This window comes from Talaromyces rugulosus, chromosome II, assembly GCF_013368755.1.
Source record: "Talaromyces rugulosus chromosome II, complete sequence".
Classification (NCBI taxonomy): Eukaryota; Fungi; Ascomycota; class Eurotiomycetes; order Eurotiales; family Trichocomaceae; genus Talaromyces; species Talaromyces rugulosus.
In genome coordinates this window covers 4,041,180-4,061,254 of record NC_049562.1, presented here as the reverse complement: position 1 = coordinate 4,061,254, position 20,075 = coordinate 4,041,180, and the positions used below count along the sequence as shown (strand labels likewise).

At 47.6% G+C, this 20,075-nt stretch overlaps 7 protein-coding genes across 7 annotated transcripts; 2 read left to right on the top strand and 5 right to left on the bottom strand.

Moving 5' to 3' along the window:
- Positions 1-154: 154 nt before the first annotated feature.
- On the bottom strand, positions 155-1,876 carry TRUGW13939_03865 (uncharacterized protein; the record flags this gene model as incomplete). The annotated part of the gene is made up of 1 exon (XM_035487043.1): positions 155-1,876. The coding sequence occupies one exon, from the start codon at positions 1,874-1,876 to the stop codon at positions 155-157; it is 1,722 nt and encodes a 573-aa protein (XP_035342936.1).
- Positions 1,877-2,185: 309 nt separating this feature from the next.
- Positions 2,186-4,745, top strand: TRUGW13939_03864 (uncharacterized protein; the record flags this gene model as incomplete). The annotated part of the gene is made up of 4 exons (XM_035487042.1): positions 2,186-2,382; positions 2,450-2,789; positions 2,843-3,856; positions 3,912-4,745. The coding sequence occupies 4 exons, from the start codon at positions 2,186-2,188 to the stop codon at positions 4,743-4,745; spliced, it is 2,385 nt and encodes a 794-aa protein (XP_035342935.1).
- Positions 4,746-4,990: 245 nt separating this feature from the next.
- Positions 4,991-6,265, bottom strand: TRUGW13939_03863 (uncharacterized protein; the record flags this gene model as incomplete). The annotated part of the gene is made up of 2 exons (XM_035487041.1): positions 4,991-6,040; positions 6,092-6,265. The coding sequence occupies 2 exons, from the start codon at positions 6,263-6,265 to the stop codon at positions 4,991-4,993; spliced, it is 1,224 nt and encodes a 407-aa protein (XP_035342934.1).
- A 760-nt stretch (positions 6,266-7,025) lies between these two features.
- Positions 7,026-11,641, bottom strand: TRUGW13939_03862 (uncharacterized protein; the record flags this gene model as incomplete). Its single annotated transcript, XM_035487040.1, has 2 exons — positions 7,026-7,143; positions 7,206-11,641. The coding sequence occupies 2 exons, from the start codon at positions 11,639-11,641 to the stop codon at positions 7,026-7,028; spliced, it is 4,554 nt and encodes a 1,517-aa protein (XP_035342933.1).
- Positions 11,642-12,728: 1,087 nt separating this feature from the next.
- Positions 12,729-13,808, bottom strand: TRUGW13939_03861 (uncharacterized protein; the record flags this gene model as incomplete). The annotated part of the gene is made up of 3 exons (XM_035487039.1): positions 12,729-13,455; positions 13,535-13,703; positions 13,766-13,808. 3 exons carry the CDS (start codon positions 13,806-13,808, stop codon positions 12,729-12,731), a joined length of 939 nt encoding a protein of 312 aa, XP_035342932.1.
- A 1,366-nt stretch (positions 13,809-15,174) lies between these two features.
- TRUGW13939_03860 (uncharacterized protein) lies at positions 15,175-15,762 on the bottom strand (the record flags this gene model as incomplete). The annotated part of the gene is made up of 1 exon (XM_035487038.1): positions 15,175-15,762. The coding sequence occupies one exon, from the start codon at positions 15,760-15,762 to the stop codon at positions 15,175-15,177; it is 588 nt and encodes a 195-aa protein (XP_035342931.1).
- Positions 15,763-16,506: 744 nt separating this feature from the next.
- Positions 16,507-20,040, top strand: TRUGW13939_03859 (uncharacterized protein; the record flags this gene model as incomplete). The annotated part of the gene is made up of 3 exons (XM_035487037.1): positions 16,507-16,940; positions 17,000-17,408; positions 17,470-20,040. 3 exons carry the CDS (start codon positions 16,507-16,509, stop codon positions 20,038-20,040), a joined length of 3,414 nt encoding a protein of 1,137 aa, XP_035342930.1.
- Positions 20,041-20,075: the final 35 nt, after the last annotated feature.

The window sequence follows — 20,075 nt, the reverse complement described above, 5'->3', positions numbered from 1 at the left end:
AACATTTGAAAAGCTTCAGACATTCATCTCGTCATTATTAACATTCCAATAAATTAAGCGTACATGGGGTTGTGCATCCTCGTAGATGGCACAGTTTTTTGATACAGCTGATAGGAGTACAGGGGGATTAATATACATTGAGGCGGGAGAACACTTATTTTTTAACAGAGTAGACGGCAGTTACCTGTCTGCCACACTCAATTCGTTGCTTTTGGGGAAGAATTTGAAAGCGAGACTCATCTGAACTGGCAGTGGTTACAATATCTGGCGGTGGAAGGATATGCATCGGGGTTGGAGCGTTGCTTCGTTTGCCAGTGCCCAGCTGAAGAGATTCGTTGCCCCCCCACCAAAGGGTATCCTGACCCCATGCTGTATCGGCTACTGACGACTTCTTTGCAGCGTTTATATGTGAGGTGTTGTCCAAGACAGCGGCGACATGCGTAGCACCGGCAGCAATCTGGGCAACACCAATGGGTAGCACCTTCTGGGCCTTCTCATCGTATTCTGAAAGACCACTGAGGGATTTCACTTTGCTGGGACGGTCTTGAATATGCGTCCATTTCCCTGTTCCAAGTGCACCGTGTATTCCTCTGCCGAAGGACCAAAGGTCAATGCTGGGAGCGCCAGGCTTACCGGGCGTGCCATCCGGACGTATTTCAGCCCGTTGCGCATCCACAGTCATAAAACTTGTGAAACCGCCTGCCGCAATATTGGTGACACGAGTAGCCCAGCCTTTGCCTAGGTATAAGCCCTTCATGGAAAGTAGTGTAGGTGTGTCGACGGTCGGCGAAGAAGGATCGTATCCTAAGCCTAGCTGCCCGTAAGAGTTGTCTCCAAAAACAAGCACGCTGCCATTCTTGTCCAGTAGCATAGAATGGAGATCTCCACTTGCTATCTGTGTGATCTTAGACCCTTTTAGCGACGATATTTCATGGCAAGCATCCACTGGGCCCTTTGGCCGGGTTGCCCATCTCAGCCCAGCAACTCCGAGCTGGCCTTGTGAGGGGTAGTCTTCAGTAGCAGCAGCGGCAGAAAAAACTCGACCGGAGCTTGTCAGCATCAAAACATGCTCTAAACCTCCGGCGATTGACGCAACCTTCTCACCCAACCCTAGTTGTGGCGTGAGCTGTCTGTAACTAATGCGGGAGGTCGAAGACCAATATGGAACCCATGAGCTCTCTTGAGACTTGGCACCCGTTTCTTGAACTGATTTGGAGATTGGTATCGAATAAATGTTTCCACCTGAAGAAAGGGCAATGATTCTGTCTCGAGACATGTTTATTGAGATCAAATTTTTGCCTTTGAGTGTAGGAGTCGGCTGGTAGTCAGTCTCCGAGAAACCCTTTCCCCATTGAATCAGATCGCCATTTTCGCTGATAGCAGCGCCAGATGTTTGTGTGAGCTTCAAATCTCTCAGGATGCGCCCTTCAAAGTAGCGGAAGCGGCGAGGACTCTTGACTATTGTTTCCGACGAGTCTGGATCGACAACGCGATGGCTATTCGCTCCCCATACGTAGACTCCAGGGTTTTCTGACATACTCCGGACTTGCGCATGTTGAGTACTCAGGGCATTCCGATTCTGCTCTTGTGAGAAAGAGTCCTTGACCCTTGGCTCTTCAATCGTAATCTTCACCGGCTGTCTTGGGATGTCCTTGACCGTAGGCTTTTCACTTGTATAAACGTATGCGATGGTTGCTGCGGCAAAAGTTCCGACAAGAGCGACTGCTGGGCCAAGCCATCGTTCGGGTCCCTGTGATTCGCGTGATGCTTTCTGGCTCAATTGCCTAGTATTTCGAGGAAAGCGTTGAGCTCTGATCAGACGACCCGACAGGCCGGCGACTGCCGATGCTTGTCGCCTTGTATTAGCTGCAAACATTCTGTCCGATCAAATCCTTAGAATTTCATCAAAGGTGCAATGGGCGTCCACAGATGAAGACAACAAGGATGTTTGTTGACGAAGCTCTGTGATGCTTCAAATGGTCACTTTTTGGCGCGGGCGGTGGCAGAATCCGCCGCACTTCCGCCAACATCGGAGAACCATAGGTGGTCATCAAAGCATAGCCAGCAACGACAAGCTGTATAGGTTGGCTCAAGAAGCCAATGGGCTGCTCCTGGTCATTGTTCACCCCATCAATAGTGCGGACGCCCTATATGGGAATATTTACCAACGGTACCCGCCATCGCGATGCAGCCTCAACCCGCGGGGCCGGTGCGGAGTCCAAGTGATCTAGATGGATCAGATCAGAAGACGAATCCTGTAGCGGAAGCTGGGCAGGCTGAAAAAGAAATAAATATTGCTGGGATCAAAGACGAACTTGAGTTTGCCAAATGGTACAATGACATTGAAGATGACTTGCGCGACGCAAGTTACGGTGACTATCAGTGCGCACAAGAACCCTCTTAGCCAGCAAGCAAGGTTTTGAGGCTAACATGATTTATTTTTCATTAGAGAATGTCTTCGAGAGCTCGATATTGCGAAAGAACACCTCGGATCGCTTTTAACGGATACGTCTGCGACGCTTGGAATTTTGTCGAGCCTTTCCGAATCGTTTCAGGCAGTTGATTTGCAGACATCCACGTTTCAAAAACAATGCGAAGGACTACTACATGCGCAATCTCGGAATACGCGGTTAGCAGATGATATCAGAGACAATCTCGAATATTATGATTTTCTAGACCCTGCATCTCGAAAACTAAACGCTCCCGGCGCAGGAAAAGCAGTCCGTAGGAAAGAGTTTTCGGACATGTTGAGACAACTTGACGAGTGTCTGGACTACATGGAAACCCACGTGAGAATTAGCAGATTTCCCATCTTGGAAAAGTTTGATCTAACAACTCACAGCCCGAGCAAAAAGAGGCAGAGACCTATCGGTCCCGGTATAGGTTACTGCTCACGCGTGCTTTAACACTTATCCGAGGGGACTTTGTCGCGGCATTACGAGAAACGTCATCTGGCGTTTCGAAGAAAATCGCCGATAGACAACTCAATGACACGACAATGCCGGCCCTTCTCTACGCCAAGTTCCGTGTTGGGGCATCTGAATTGAAACAACTTGGCCTAGAAATCCAAAAGAGGGCCGTGCCACCAGTAGACCCCGAGCAAGGGACAGAAGCAGAATATCAAAGTCTAATGAGTGAATTGCACACTAGCTTTGCAGCTACTCGCGGAAAACTCATCATTCCTCTTGTGCGAAAGAAACTTGCTAGCATTGCCCAGGCCCCCAGTACTTCCAAAGACCTCGTCGCGTTTGCTCGAGCGAGTATTGGTTATGTCCGTGGCATTTGTTTAGACGAATTTGATCTTTGGGGAGAATGGTTCCATGGTCAAGCAGGACTGTATGACTTTCTAGAGTCTGTGTGCGAGCCTTTATACGATCATTTACAACCCAGGATCATCCACGAGACAAAGCTTATTAAGCTCTGTCAACTGTGCACTTTGTTGCAAACGCGTTACCTATCCGACCCCGAGGACGAGACAGAATACAACGACCCGAACCAGTTAGAGTTCTCAAGCCTCATCCAACCGGCCTTGGAAGATGCCCAGACCCGTTTGGTATTCCAAGTGCAGACCATACTTCGAAATGAAATCGAAAGATATCGCCCGAAGCCGGAGGATTTGGAATATCCGCGTCGAAACCAAAAACAGCTCAACTCATCCACAGGTGCTCCGTTGTCAGGCCGAAAGATGTCTGAAACTATAATGCCCATAGCCCCTACAGTGGTGGATGAGGATACCGACTCGCCAAACGAAAAAGATGCGCTCTGGGATATTGATACGCAAGCAATGTTCCAGGGCTGGTACCCGACTTTGCGAAAGGCTATTTGGTTGCTTAGCCGTATTTATAGACTAGTCAACGTAGGTTTTTCTCTCACCATTCTCTCTAGAAGTAATTTGCTAACACTCGAAATAGTCTACCGTGTTTGACGATCTGGCTCACCAAATTGTCCATCAAACTACTGAATCTATACACCAAGCAAGCACACAGATATCCAGCAAATCCTCGGCCACAGATGCTCAACTGTTCTTGATCAAACACCTCCTAATCCTCAAACAACAAATTGTCGCGTTTGACATCGAATACGTGACTCCTGACGTTTCCTTCGATTTCTCTGGAGTCACAAACACATTCTGGGAACTACGCGAACGAGGTGGTCTCTTCAACCCGCGAAACCTAATGCGTCTTGTCGGAGGCGGCCTTCTCCCCCGCGTTGTTGAGAATATGCTCGACGCAAAAGTCGAACTAGATGGCAGACTTCGTACCGTCATCAACGAGTTCACCAACGATTTTTCTACACGTATGACGGCTTCATTGCCTACAAAATTCATCGAGAAGCGGACTCTCGGCGAAGGGGGTGTCATTAGTCCGGTTTGTCGAAACATTGAGAAAGAAGTCCCTCTTCTACGCAAAGCTTTGGATGATTACCTAGACGATACTCGTACAAAAGAGACACTTGTTGGAGCGGTCCAGGATCGTGTGTTGCAAATTTACGAAGAGTTCTTTGACACCTACACGAACTCGGAAAAGACCCGGGGGAAACCAATCAGCAAGAAAGGAAAAGGCCGCCAGGATGCGGTTTGGGATGTTGATACATTTGGAGAATGGAGTGAAGAAGTTTTTCGAGTCGGAATTGCAAGCACTCGATCTCACAATGGGGGCTATGACTCTGAAGAGCAGGACAAGGAGGAGAATAACATTGATACCGAATCGGTGGAGAATGGCACCATTTCAACATCCAGGACTTAGGGTAGGCCTGGCAGTTCTTGATAGCTTCATACCCAGATTTCTGTCGCATACAAGCCTGTATTGTTATTGTAGATAATAATAGTAAGATATCTTTTACATAGGCTATATAATCTAAACAAGAATCAGCAATATTCATAACCACGTCCTCTTGCAGTAGAGAGCCGCAAGGTCCCATCCGCCCCATCTATCCTTCTGCTCTAAAGAAGCCAGACGCTCATTGTAATCCTACAGTGTACTCCCATTCATCATTCTTCAAGTAAGTCAATCCATTCTGGAATCTCCTCGATAAGTTTGCTCATGTACTTCTCCAGTTTGACTGAACACTTGGAATATACCGTTGTTGCATCATTGTACTGCCGACAATTACTAAAAATTAGTTTGAGATCGCCAATAAGATCTTTTGGCGCAGCATAAAAATCATGCTCTAATCTTTCCTCCATGGTCGATAGATCCATTGGAGATGTAATGACATTGTAATAGTCGAGCACTTCATCTTTGTTGACTGGATTTAAGAATGGCCATGCTTGTTTATGATTTTGAATCTGGTTCAAAAAACGTCGCATTTCATTGAAATAGGGCCCATGCCGCGGTTCTCGTGCCAGCTCATCCATATCTGGAGACCAGCCAGTTGCCTGAATGGCAACGATAGAGACTGGATCAATTGGAGTAATACCGTTAACCCATTGCGGACATGGTGGATGGATAATGTGGTTTTTGCTCAAAGTGCGTATTTTGGCTAGAACAGCTTCTTTCTGTTTACGAAGCATACGGCCAGCTTCGAGATATCGTATTTTGGGAACCATGGAGCACTGCATAAGCGTGCCTCCTTCGTAATCCTTGATATATCCCTTCCAGGCGGACTTCTCGAGAGTGACATCTTTGGTAAACCCCTGTTTTTGAAAATAACCAGTGGCGTAGTTATCAGCATAGGTGAGAAAATGCATTATTGGCGAAGTAGCTTTGACATAGTCCTTCAAATGAGCCATGAGGTGAGCTCCATATCCTTTTACTTGCTGGTCAGACGAGACTGCGCAAAAAACAATCTCGGCAAACTTGCGGTCTCGAAATTCTCGAAATGATATTCCACCAATGACCTCTAGAGGCATTTTGATAATAGCCATAGCCAAATGAGAACGATCGTAGACGAGACGGGCTATATAATCCTTAGGCATTTTCGGAAGTTGCTTTTGAAACAAGCATTTGAGGCCTGTAAGAATGATGTTACTCTCTCTGGAGCCATCATTATTGACAACTCGGAATTCGATATCGCCATTCCGCTCTTCCAAAACTGCAGGCTTTAAGACTATTAAAACGCTTCCTGACATTTAAAGGGGTTCCTAACATACCTTTTCTGGAAAAGGAACTCTCAGAACAGGAGCTGGGTCTGTGTTATCATCCTGAGAACTTTTGATTTTTTTAGCACAGGGGGCGGTATCCGGTTCCTCGAAAGCTGCGCGCTTCGAGACAAGGAGATTTGGCCCACCGTCGGCTGGAAATGATTGCGACTCTGCTTTGTCCATATTCAGTTAATAAACTTGCGGTCATAAATATGTAGCCGATATAGATTAATTTTGGGTTCCCTGAAATTGCAATAATCCCTTGAATGAATTACGGAGTATCTTTGTTTCTACCCCGTAGAGTCTGGACAGCTACATATAGGTACGCTTGAAGAGTAGAACTAACCCAAGGTAGACTAGTCAAGTCCCATGACAGGCTGTGTTAACTAGATATAGTTAGAGGCCGCGTTCTTTGTATAGCGTAATAGTGGGTCTGGATACATTTATAGAGCCACTGTATTGTTTCCTAAATAGGAATAGTGTAAACAAGTCTGTCAATATTTACCCCATGTATAGCCTACTACCTTTATACATATCTCAATACGGTATACCTTCTTGTATATGTTGACAGATATGAGTATCCCGGGATGACCTCGCAAGCTTTAAGGCCAATTCGCTGAGAGCTCCGGTGACCCAATGGTGCTCGTGGGCACGGGTGCAAGGCTCCCATCTCCTCTTCTCATCTGAGATTATTTGAACAAATGTAGCCCTGAGAAGGCAATGCATTATTAGTGTAAGAGTAATAATACCCCCTATTTTTTGTTTTTTTCAGTTATATGACCGTTACCAAGCCGATCGGAAAGTGTAAGTGACAAATACTAGGCACATGGTGGAATTTAAAGCTGATGGTATTGACATGTATTAAAAGACATTACATATTTTCGTTATAGGAAGCACCAACATAACACAACACACAGAATGCGTGCTTGCGCTAATGGTATCATCAGAGGACGTCGCTGATCTTTGCATATAATTCCGTTGACTCAAAATTGTAGTTCGGATCGGGCTCGCAGAATGGGTGGGAGAGGAGAATCTCAGCAGTTGGGCGGTCGAATGTGTCACTAAAATTGGGTCAACAAGCCATCCTCAATTTCCTGCTTCCCCGGATAAGCTTGGAACTCACATTGTAAAGCAATCGTACATGAATGCTAGTGCCGCAGGGCTGATATTCACAGCCACTTCGTCTGGAATTGGCGGCGCTTGACTCAAACTACCCAGTTTGAAGATGGCTCCAATTGCTTCTTCCCTACTCCAAGGCCGACGTCCAGCAAACATTTCCAAAACCACACACCCGAGGGACCAAATGTCCACCTTGGCGCTGTAGCCTTGACCCTGGGATTGTACAACTTCTGGTGCCATCCAAAACACGGAGCCTTGCATGGAATTGGATGCATCGTTTCCATAAATATTGTCGGTCTTCTTTGATATGCCAAAATCGGAGATTTTGCCGGTGCCATCTAGGTCAAGAAGAATGTTGTCTGCCTTTAGATCCCGATGCAAAATACCTTGATCGTGAAGATAAGCCAGCCCGCTTAGTGTTTGTTGTGTGAGCGACTTGACCACCGATTCTTCGAATTTACCATGCTTTCGCAGACAACTGCCAATGGATCCACCGGAAATATACTCGAGATAGATCGAGATAGACAGCTCACCACGCTCACAACCAAGATACTGAACGATGTTTGGATGTTCGAGATGTTGCATAGTGTCGATTTCTTGATCCATGGCAGCCACCATTTCCTTGATGCGATCCTTGTCTTGACCAGCTATTCTTGCGTTAACTTCTACTTGTTTAACAGCAAGAACGTCACCAGTGTCTGCATTCATGCCAAGATAGACTCGTCCGTATGTTCCCTTTCCAATGAGTTGACCACGAATGATACGGAACGTCTGTTGCCGCTTCGGAACATTTTCTGCGGGTAATCCATTCTGGGGAATTGGTTCTAGTTGGCTCAAACGACTGCCAGGCTTGGGACTGATTTGCATGATCTTTGCACCAAACATCTTCGTACTTTTCCGCCGGAGTATTTCGCCTGATTTTTTATTACTCTGGTCCACAACAGTCTTATTGCGCTTAACTTGCTGTTGCGCGCCTTGCGCAACCTCTCGAATAGACTTCATACGAGACAAGCCGCCGGCCTTTTCCATGTTGCGTCTCGCGACGGAATTTTTCAACGGTGGCTCATACGGCGCTGGGATATCATACCCACTAGGAATTGCGCTCGAAGAAGGTTGCTGATACGACGGTCCTGATTGGTCTTTGGCCATTGGGTTTATTGGAGACACTGGCGGAGAAGCTCCCGATGGTTCCAGATATGGCTCGTCGAGATCAATATTGGGGAAGAAATCGTCAAGATTATTGATGACGCCTTCGACTGGAGGTCTGCTGGCCCAAACATTTGTTGCAAAGGAGGAATTCCTGCGAGGCTTTTCCTCTTCTGGCGAATGCCCTGTGCTTGGAAAAGTTGCTCCATTTCCATCAAAACCGGAGCGCGGATCGTTTGGAAAAACTGCGGAGCTAGGGTACGGCGGACCGATAGATTGTACATCATTGGCGCCGGGAGATTTGAAAGTCACGGACCGACCTTTATTGGATCTTGTGGATGTGTTCACAGATAAAGAAGGCTTTCGGGCTTTCGGGGATGTTTCTGCTGATTCCAAGCCTTTGCCCTTAGGCTGCGGTTTGCTTGTCAATAGCGGCTTTGCAAAAAGGCCGTCATCAGAGTCATCATCAGAGCTCGACTGAGGAGTGTGGGGTGTATCAAAATCAACTTTGGTTTCTTCAAAGTCATACTCCGGCCCAAATGATTTCCGACTTGCCAGAGATGGCGGTTTGGCCAAGGACGAAACACTAGATGAAGGTCTCCGAGGAATGCTAAATTGTGATGCTGAAGAAGGGGACCTGGTAGAAGTGATGGAGGGAGACTTTCTAGTCCCGGAAAATTTCACCGAATGATTATCAGATGACCCAATACTGCCTTCTTCTTGAATCAATTTGTACTTGGACATTTCATGCTGTTTCTTCAACGACGCCCGATCACGATCTGGAGCTCGTGATTTAGTTAATGAGTTTACTTTCGTAAGTGTGTTTGACTCAGAAGGAGCAGATGGTGCTGGTCGAACAGGTATAGGACCATAATGTTTTTTATCCTCATATGGAGAAGTTCTCGGTTGGTCAAAGTCAATAACCTCGTCGTTTCGAAAGCCGATTTCGCCACGGCTGTCTTTGCGCGGCTGCCATGGTTGAGGCTGCTTTGACTTAAAATAGGCCTGCTGTTTGCGCTCAACTCCACGATCGTATTCTTCTTTTCTTGCTGTAAGTTCAGCGTCCTGGCCAATGTCGCTTGAAGATGGGGCCTGCAAAGACGGTGATGGTTGACCTGAACTTGCTTTCAAAGTCGATTGACGTGATCCTAGGGGAGGGTTCGCTTGCACCTGGGTTTGCAGCACATTCCTTTGATGCCCAGATAGAGGCGACGAAATTTTATCGGGAAATGACACACCTAACCCAGCAGAGCCTGCTGATATGTTGCCACGAACGTATAGCTTCAAAGAACCCAGGGAGTCGGACCGCGCTCGTCGGCTAAGAACAAGCACCGAGTCATCGAGAAGTTCGTCGTGATTGACTCGTCCGGGCTCGGTAACAAAGATCTGAGCACCAGGCCAATCCGCGATACCCAAATTTTGACAAATAACAGCCCGAATATGGTCGGCTGTCTCGACATCGGTAATATCCACGAGGCGATAGTTCCACCCATCCAAAGTCGCAAACACATACTTTTTATGTTTCGTAACAGAATTTGGTCGGAGTATTCTTTCATGATCAGAAAACGATGAAGATGGAGGACGGTCCCCCAAGGATATATCACTGTTGTTATTTGATGATTTGATGAATGGGCTATTTAAGCCGCTGTGACGGATATGAGAAGGGCTCGTTGGAGAGTCCAGTGACTGATCTTCTGGAGAGGGGTGCGAAGAGTCGTGACACCTAGATTTCTTCTTAAAAATGCTAGTAAAGAAGCCCTTTTGGTTATCCTTGGAATCCTGGGTAGCGGGACGGGCATTATTGGTGGCGAGCTTTTGGCCTTCATAGAAACGTCCCATAGTGGAAGATCCATGGCCAGTGGAGTCCGCACTATTTCCTCTGTGATGTTCAAACCTAGCATGTAAATCACCCGTAGACGATGACGCTGGACCTGAGTAAAGGGGTGCAGCGAATGGCATGGCCGGACTACCACTTTGGGGACTGCCTTCATACGCTTTCGATGACGGAGGTCTAAACGGGCCATTATCACTAGGTGAAGAAGGGCTTTGTTTTCGGAAAGTTTCCAGGCTACCAAGCGCATGCCGAGTGAATTCAGAGCGCGAGTCACCATCGATTGCATCTTGTCTATACGAAAAGGGAGCTGCTCCGGGTCGTGTCTGATTATTTTGCTTTCCACCAGTGTTTGGTGTTTGTCGGTGGGCAGGGTGTTGAATATAGCTGGACTCCATGATGGCTGGCCCAGAGGGAAAAGTGGACTCCCATCCCAGATTCGGGGAGTTTTCCAACCCTCCTTCGGTAGAAGCACTGGTTATCATAGTTTGAGACTCTCGTCGCCTGTGAGTCTGCGAAGATGCTTCGTTCCCGTTGTCCTGTATCTCGCGAATAAGTTGCCGCATACGCTTTCCTTCTCTATGCTCTCGAGCTTGGTCCCAGCCACTGCCACTCTTCTGACATTCTTTTGCCAATTGGGGGTAAACCTGCTGATGCAGCTTTCCAAGGTTCCCGCGTCCATTTGCTCCTTGACCAAGTCCAAGAAAATCGGCACCTTCTAGCTCCAAGAATTTAAAAGTCTCCTGCCAATCCTTGGAGAACCCTTTCCTAACAAGCCAATTAATGACTCGCTCTAGTGGCCAATTCATAGTAGATTCGCCAGCGGACACCCGCCCAAGAGAAGTATTGCTGGCATTGTGTTTGTGGCTGGACGTTCGCGCCGGTTCGTTGTTGTAATTCTGATAAGTTGCAAAACCTGGTGACGCGGCTTCAGAATTGTCATTTCCTAGCGTAAGTGATGGTGGAAAGTGTCGGGCCGATGGAGTAGACGGAATGTTACCATCTCTCCTTGAAGATTTATCCACAGGAGCACTTTCCCAGGGCTGGTTTGAAGGCTGCACAGTTGTTGATGGTCCGTAATTATCGTATAACGGGGGAATACCAACGCCTGGCCCAAAAGATTCTCCAACAGGTATATATGTAGCCGAAGTTAGCGGCAGTACTTCAGATGGCGGAGGTGGAACAGGTTGGGTGGGAATCGACAATGGAGTGGGCTGTTGACGGCCGTACGCTTGGTTCGAAGGGATTAAAGACGGGTGAATCATCGGCGGGGGAGGTGGCCATATTGGCCGTTGGTTCGACCCTGGATAAGCGGAGGGGGGCGGCCCTGGTGGCGGCGGAGGGAATAAACCATGTTGTTGTGCTGATGGTCTTGGAGGAGGTGGGGGTAACGGGATCATATGAGGTTGGTTGTTCTGAGATAGTGGAGGAGGTGGTGGAATATATTGCTGTCGTGGATCCATGATTTCACGCAAGAAAGCCGCAAAAGCTCGGCGCAGCCAAACTTGTATATTTCACAGAAAGATGGAGAACGAGTTAACGCATCTTCGGTCCGAGAGAATCTGCGAGACTTGAATGAATCGTCCTCTGGATTCGAAATACAATCACCCTTTCTTGTGTGTCGTTAAGTATCATACTCGAGCACGTCCAGGAGTTGGAACGTTATAGGCGGTGGGGACAGGGCTGGTAGGGCAGCAACGCGTTGTACATGCGATGGTAGAGTTATCGATCGCACTGGTGAGTTTGACCACGTGTGATCCAAATTGTGGTCGCAAAGAAAACCGAACTGCAATGCCTTCTTCAGCCAAGATGGCTTTACACGGTGGATTGTTGGTGGACCGATTTGCCAGGGGCGGAGCGAGAGACGACAAACACAATCAATTGGATCCAGCCCAGGTTGAGTGCACGCCGATGGGGAGAAATTTATCAAGAATCAAGAATAGTAACGAGCTCCTGGCACGTTACATCGGACAACTGAAGACTGCGAGAAAGCGAAAGCGAAAGCGTTGCAGAAGACAAGTGCGCATGCAGCTTCGAGTGCGGCTGGACGAAGGCTCGACTGTATATCAAGCGGGTCCTTATCACAGATCACGTGTTCTGGGCGGCAACTGCCAACGAGATGGCGCAAGTGTTATTGGCCCGCTTTTACTTGACCCACAAGGCTGGCCGCTGAGAGCCGTTGTTCTGATTCGCTGGAGATGTGGAGCTAGCCGTTAGACTCGTTACACTTGACAGCCAATCGCCGCGGAGAGTCGGGTCTTATTTGGTACAACAATACGCAGTTTAATAATGTGTGTATCAACTTTACCAAGTATATGTTACGTATACTAATAAGACCGCCCGGTTGGGGGTTTCAGTCGATGGAATGTTGAAACTAATCTGGAAAGCGTAGGATATTAATATAACATGCCATCTTTGGACAATATATCACTTCACAAGAAACAACAATTGATGGAAAAAGATGAGTTTACATCACGTCAAAAATCCCATACCAAAATAATACCAATCAAGCCATTTCTCTTCAATGTTGAGTACCAGTCAGAATAAAAATCACAAGAGGTCAACGATGCCATTAGCAATCTGGTCGGTATTGACGCCCCAGTTCTTCGGGACTGTTTGAAGGTACAACTTGCCATCCTGAATGACAGTTTCGTTATACGTATTCCTTTCTAGTTTTTCAACCAGACGAACCGCTACCGTCCTCGTCGAAATAGCTTCTTGCAATGCCTCCTGGAGCATTTCATCCTTGTCAAAGCCATCCCTTTCCAGGGCAGACGGGAGACTTTCCAGATACTCAATAGTGCGAGACCCCAAGGCGTTTTCAAACCCTTGGAGCGAGTATTGTTCGTCCTTTTCGTAGTACGCAAGTAGCGTGGCATAAATCGCGTGGAAATCGACAACAATGCCAACCTTATCCACCCCAATGATTTGCGCAAGACGGCTCTCGATTCCAGGGACACGAGACTCGTAGTTTTCCTTGATATCCTTTCTAGTATCGAATGGAAGATTGACCGAATCCGAGTTTTTACTGGCGGTATTTACTGCCTCGGATAGTTTCGACAAAGCGTCGTCGATATTTACCCCGATATCCCCTGGAGAAAAGATAATTTTGAGCTTCTCGTTGGCGATTTCGCATGAGCAAGTACCATCGACTCGTGTGGTGTACGATTCAAGAACAATCGAGCGACTTGGCGCCAGTTTATTCAGTTCGGCGATTCCATCGCTTCCAAATTTGTCTGCGAAATTTGAGATGCCGCTAGCAGCGCTGTTGGCATATCTGAAGCCAAAGAAGAAGAAAAATTAATAACCAGGATCTTCTTTCAGACAACACAAAATAACAAAGTTCGGGGGCGTACTCGGCAAGCATATTTCCTGTGCTTTCTCTAGGATAGGTATTACTGGGTGGGGCTTCGTTGGCGTAGCCCCATACCAAAGCGATATCAAAATCGATCTTCCATAGCTCGCCTAGAGTCGACGATATTTTCTCTTCGCATTTGGCCTTGGCAGGTTCAAATTCATCACGGACTATGCATATTTGTTAGCCTTATCGCAAAAAGCATGAAAATGAGAACTGTTTCATAGCGTACTGCTCTTGCGCACCGTCAGAGGTAGCTTAACGGGGGTGGCCATTTTGTGGATAGTAGATATTTAGTAGGTGGGAAAATAATGGAAATATGCTATTGAAAGAAATGATATAGGTGACGAGAAGCTTGGTATTTAAACTTCAAATTCAGGCATCTTGGTCTTCAACAATCTAAGGGCAAGGCGGACTCACCACTCGACAATCCGAACTTTGTAACCGAAAAATGAAGCTATTACTGCTTCAATTGGCTCAATATCTCCACTTAATGAGGGTATTTGGTCTCCTCGCTTCTTAATCAAGCGGCAACGCAGTGGACCACAAAGCCACTATCAGATCCGCCTTGCGAGCGGATGCTACATACATAACACAATTAAGTCTTGACACTGCAAAGCTATATGCGATGGGACCATAGGAACAGTGGGTCTATAGAAGATTACGTCCTTCCTTTTGGCTTAATATGTTCGCGGCTGAAATGGTTGACATGCGAATGAAAGCGACTATACATCTCTAATCTGCTGCTTAGAGTTTAGCCCGCCTATCTCTCCCGTCTGACACTTGTGACGCCAAGGAGTTAGGAAGTTTCTAAATAGGAACATTTTAGCGAGAGCGGATGACGCATTTTTCTGTAATTAGTACGATGGTTTAGAGCGCAGCCAGACGAGTTTGTTCTTAGGTCTACTACCTCTCGAAAATGATTATGTAAATCTACGAACTATGAAATTCCTGGGGTTTAAGGCAGTATACCAAAATAGATATTTCGAAGGAACAGCCTACCTCATATCTCAAATAGCTTATACACTAATTAAAATTAGACTACTAGTAGAAGTAATCTAGTTAATTCAGGCTACTGCTATGACAATAATAGGCCGCAAAAATTGCCGAGGTGTTCGTATTCCAGGTGGCTGTGGGTATTTTTGACTCGTAATTAATTCCGGGACGCTTTTTAGGGCTTACGACTACATGTACGTACTACGTAGCCCAATATCCAATTTCCTAACTTAGGTGGGCCAAGGCAGATTTATTTTCTAAACCAAAGGTATTTCGAATGAGCCTCACGAAGCACTTCTAGTTTCCCAGTGCTACTACGCGTGACAACACTAGAAACACGTTTACATATAAATTAATAGTACCCCTAATTCGTGTGTTTTGAAGCTATTATTAATATCATATCAGAATATCTCGTGAAACACATTTTTCCTGCGCGGTTTTAATTTTTGAAATTACTTACCTAAACGTAGCTAGATTCGATCCGGAACTTGATCAATTATAATTAACTTTTCATGCTATCGATTGATCCTGATTTTTATCAAGATTGGACAACAGAATGGCGCAGAGAGGTCAATTAACACCTTCTATGATGGAAAAGTTGCTTCTGTAGTGAGTCTTAGAGCGGCCATATCAACAAAAAAAAAATTAAACCTTATCGACCAGTAATTCTCGTAATGCTTCTTCAGTATCATACTTGGCTAGAAGCTTCATTCTCAATTCCTCAATCTCGTCCTTCTTCTCTATCTTGACGCCTTCTAACATATCTTTTGCTGGACCGATAAGATGCGCGTCACCTAACCCCATAATAACCGCCATGAGGATGACGCTATCGCCCATACTTTCCAGTTCTCCATCCGCGCTCAGACCGTTCAGGATTTTTAAAAGTCTTTCAAAATCGGTATCACCTGGTGTTATAATGGCCCGGAGTACTGCCTGTTCCTCTCCACAAACAAGGTATTTGTGGAATCGCCCTGGTTCGACGGTAACCTTCTTGCCGACTTCCAGGTCTTGGATGGATGCTTCCAGGAGATCGAGATCCGGTTTAGCACTGCTGTAGACGGAGATAGATCCACTGATGAGGTCAAAGGTCTCCGCGAAGCGATTATGGAAATGGGGAGGTACTGTTGTGCCTGGTGCCATCGATTCGATGAAAACCGTGCGGGCGCCACCATTTAGACTTGCGGACTCCTCAAGCTGAAATCGACGTTTGTCCCAGCGGCGTTCAGCAGCCATGGTTGTATGTTTGAAGATTGAAAATTGAAAAATAAGAGTATATATATCTCAATCTCTTTCCTAGGAAAATGAAAGAAGAAAATGTTGTAACTAACTTGCTCTCAGCTCGTGGAAGACGGCAGTATTTATCAATCACTTGCGGGGTATTAGGGCTGGTCAAGAAGTGCGCTTAAAAAGGATTCTCAGCTGCTGTTTGGCACGACAGTGCACGGTTCAGTGGTCTCGGGGGAACTTTCAGCCCGCCAACGTAATCCGCACCCCAACACGCTCAATATTGAGTTCAAATCTTAACTTGTAAACAATATTTACATCAATAGGTGGTAGCTTAACCTTAGAAATTACTCCCGTCGGGGTCGCGAGATGCTCCCGCCATAAGCGGAAAGCTATACTAGATACGTAACTACTAGATAATATGTGATGGAACCCTAGGGACAGTGGGTCTATGAAAGATTATGTCCTTCCTCTTGATCTAATGTTTGCAGCTGAAATTGATTTAAAACCCAGTTGACATACAACGAAAGGGACCATGACAATCTGCACCAAGTTAAGTACTAGGTGGTAGTTAGCTGCTTGTTTGGTAGTTAAGTAGCAACTGGCGGTTGGGCAGCAGTTAAGTTACTGGCCAAGTACACTTAATGCATGCTTACATAACGATCAGCCTGATCAAAAAGCTGAACCTATCAATTAATATAGCCATGCAGCTTGAATACTTGCAACGGACTGGTCGTCCCATACTATAACACCATGTCTGGCGCCGAAGCGCTTGCAGTTTTTGGCATTGTGTGCAATGTCATGCAGGTGATTGGTTTTGTGAAAGATGGTGCCCATATGGCCAAAGCTATCTACAAAACCGGAACTCTGGACCCTAGCCTCGCACAGACGATTGGTTACATAAAAGGAGGCTTGGAGAGATTGAAAGATTCGTTGGAGAAGGGGAGACCTCTCATTCAAGACGAGGAGGAGCTGCTAGATATTGCGAACGGCAGTCTGGAGACCGCGGAGGAGTTAAAGGCCGAGCTAAAAAAGATCGCAGGCACATTAGCCAAGGGAAAGTATCCTGCCGCCTTCCGTGGATGGTTCAAAGCCGCCCTGGGTGGGAAAAGGAGGATTGAGAGACTGGAGAAAGTGATGCATAATCGTCAACAGATTCTGGAGAATCGACTCATAGTTCGAATCTGGTAGTTACACGTCCATTTCTGGCATTGTCGTGATGAATTATTTACTGAGCAGTCTACAGCAACAAGAACGATGCACTCCTCCTCGAACAACATGCCAATTTCGACAAGCTCGACCGGGCATTACAAGGCTTCGTTGAATGCTGTGCCCGCAACCAGACGACTCTTGACCAGCTCATTCAGAGAGGATTTCTTACCGTGACGACACATATCGGGAGCAAGATGGAAGCTCTTGCGCAGTCGGTTGAAGTCAGCATTTCCTCCGGGACAAACCAGCTCCAGGACAACATATCGTCTCGTTTACAAGAGCTTGCTTACAATCGGATTGAAAAAGAAGAACATGACAGGCTGTTGGGAAGCCTGAAACATGAAACAATGAACGTTCGGCGGAATCATATTATAGTTAATCATGATGATACGTTTTCCTGGATCTTCCATCCTCAGCACGGCAATAGCGATGCTGGTAACCAGGTATAGGAAGAGCGGCTTTACTTGATCCTTGTGTGACTATCATGCTGACTTTCTTACGTAGGATGGATTTGTGGACTGGCTCAAGTCTTCTAAGCAACGTCCGTACTGGGTCAGTGGCAAAGCAGGCTCGGGAAAGAGCGTCCTGATGAAGTTTCTGGTCAACAACCCGCGCACCCAGTCCATCCTTGATGATGCACACGGAACCACCATCGTCTTGTCCCATTTCCTATGGGCTGCAGGCCAGTCACTTGAACGAAATATGCAAGGGCTCCTTTGCTCTTTGACCCACCAACTCTTAGCCACGAAGCCAGATCTCTGTCGGGTCGTCTTGGAGAAGGTTCCCGCCTCAAGGCAGAAGAGATTCCCCGGCGATTGGTCCACCAACGAACTCCGTGCTCTTTCTGTTGATGTGATTCCGGCCTGTGGACAGCATGTGTGCATCTTCCTGGACGGTCTTGATGAAACGGACGACTACATGGCCCTGGTCGACTTCCTGGGTCACCTTTGTGCTCTACCGCGCCTTCAGGTCTGCGTCTCGAGCCGACCAGAGCCTACGTTGCAACGACGCTTTCACAGCTGCCCCCAGCTTCGGGTGCAGGATTTGACCCGACTCGACATCGAAAAATACGCCCACGATACCCTACGCAGGCTACCCTTCGACGACCCAGAGACCACCAACCGCCTAGTGTCCATCATCCTTTCCAAGGCGGACGGGGTATTCCTATGGGTTGCTTTGGCCCTGAAGAGCGTTCAAACAGGGTATGACAACCACGACGACCCGGCTGAGCTGCAAGCCCGTCTGGAATCGCTCCCCAACGATCTCAACACGCTCTACCAGAGGATGTGGCGGCGGCTCAACGACAGTGAGGCTGTGTATCGGGGAACAGCTGCTCTGTACTTCAACCTCATGTTGGAATGTGTAGGCAATATAGATCTCACCTCAGCAGCGAGCCCGTTACTACTGGCTCTAGCACTGCATCCACCGCTGGCGGCCACGGTCGTGACGGAGGATATCGAATTCTGGGAGGGGCAGCTACACAGGGAATGCGAGAGAATAACGGAGCGCTTGCCGATCCGGTGTGCGGGCTTACTGGAAGTGACTGCGGATGGGACTGTGGCGCTCATACATCGGTCCGCCCAGGAATTTCTCACGAACACGCCAGAGGGTCAACGCATACGCGGCGCAGACTCAACACCACGCGAAACCCACCGTCTGAATCTCATTCGGGGATTACTTGGCTGCTACAAACTGGAGATAGAGGCTGAGGCACAGACGCTCTCTCCCCGTATCCTCAACCTCTGCCAACCCCTCGGCCGCAAGCTCAGAAGTGCGAGTAGTTTCTTTGAATTGTGCCGCTACGATTTATCTCCTGAAAGTGTCCACACACTGTTCAACCTGGCACAAGCGCTCTATTCAACGAGGAAATGGGTATTTGATTATTCCTTCTACCTACAGCCGGATTTCCTCGGCGCGATCGCCCGCGCGGGGTTCTTTGCCCTGACACGAGACGGATTTGCCCAGCTCGCTGGCGCTGCCCCCCGCGGCTGGAGGATTTCGAGGCTCTACCAGGCATATATCCTGGAATGTGTGCTCGACTCAGTCAAATGGAGTGAAGTGAAGACGTCCGCCCAGGATCTTGCTTTCCTTTGCGCACTTGGCAACACGTCCTCCACCCAAAACGCTAGGTATAGCATTATCAACTTTATTCAATCAATAGTTGGAACGGTTGGAGAAGAAGACCCTCCATTCTATATCACCAGCGATCCGTTGCAGCTTTTAATGGAAGAGTCACTTCTTGACGAGTTTCCGGGAAGATACAACTCTCTGGATCTTATGATTAGCCTTCTTGAAGGGGGCTGCAATCTCTCCACCCGGGATGTCATCTTACTCCATGCCTCCGCCCCCGACGTGTCAGACATATTCCAATACCAATTCTTCAGCTATCCGAAATTCTTGCCAGGAGGAACGTTGTTCATTGAAGTGAATACCTCATTTCTTTTAACCCTGTTCGTACGGCTGCTAGCTAGCCAGCAGTCACTCTTCCCGTTTATTGTCGATTTTCCCGCGTTATTTCAAAGACTGGAGACCGCGGTGGGAGGCTTGACTACACCGGCGTTTTCACAATTGCGTGGCTTTGTTCCAGAGTATACCAGAGCTGCTGTTATGCACCCCGAGACCAGACCTGCCGAGGAGGATTCCCAGGATGTTTATGGCGGACATGGAGACTCCGAGGGTGAGCAGTCCGACGAGGAAGAATTTGGGAGCGAGGAGGATTTAGACGGTGATAACGATGATAGTAACGACTCGGAACGGAGGACCTGGGCCAGCTCTACAGAAGTACTCATCCCTTGTAACGACGACGATAGCAATGCTGTTCTTGCTGGCCTGTTCGGCGATATCTTCACCTCCATTACGCGTGGGAAGAACGGCTGCCTGCTCGGGAAGCTCGAGATCCCCGGCCTCGAGTCCAGGCTTCAGCAGATCTTGCCAAATGCTAGACGTTCCACGGTGCAGGAGCTGGAAGAAGCCTTGATCCAGGATGGATTTCTGGTGCCATGCAGCGCCGGACCGGACGTCTGGCCACCCAGGGTTTATTCACCTGATCCTGCGTGCGATGAGGTTGAGGCGTGAGATAGATTTCTCACAGACATCTCGTGCTAGACATC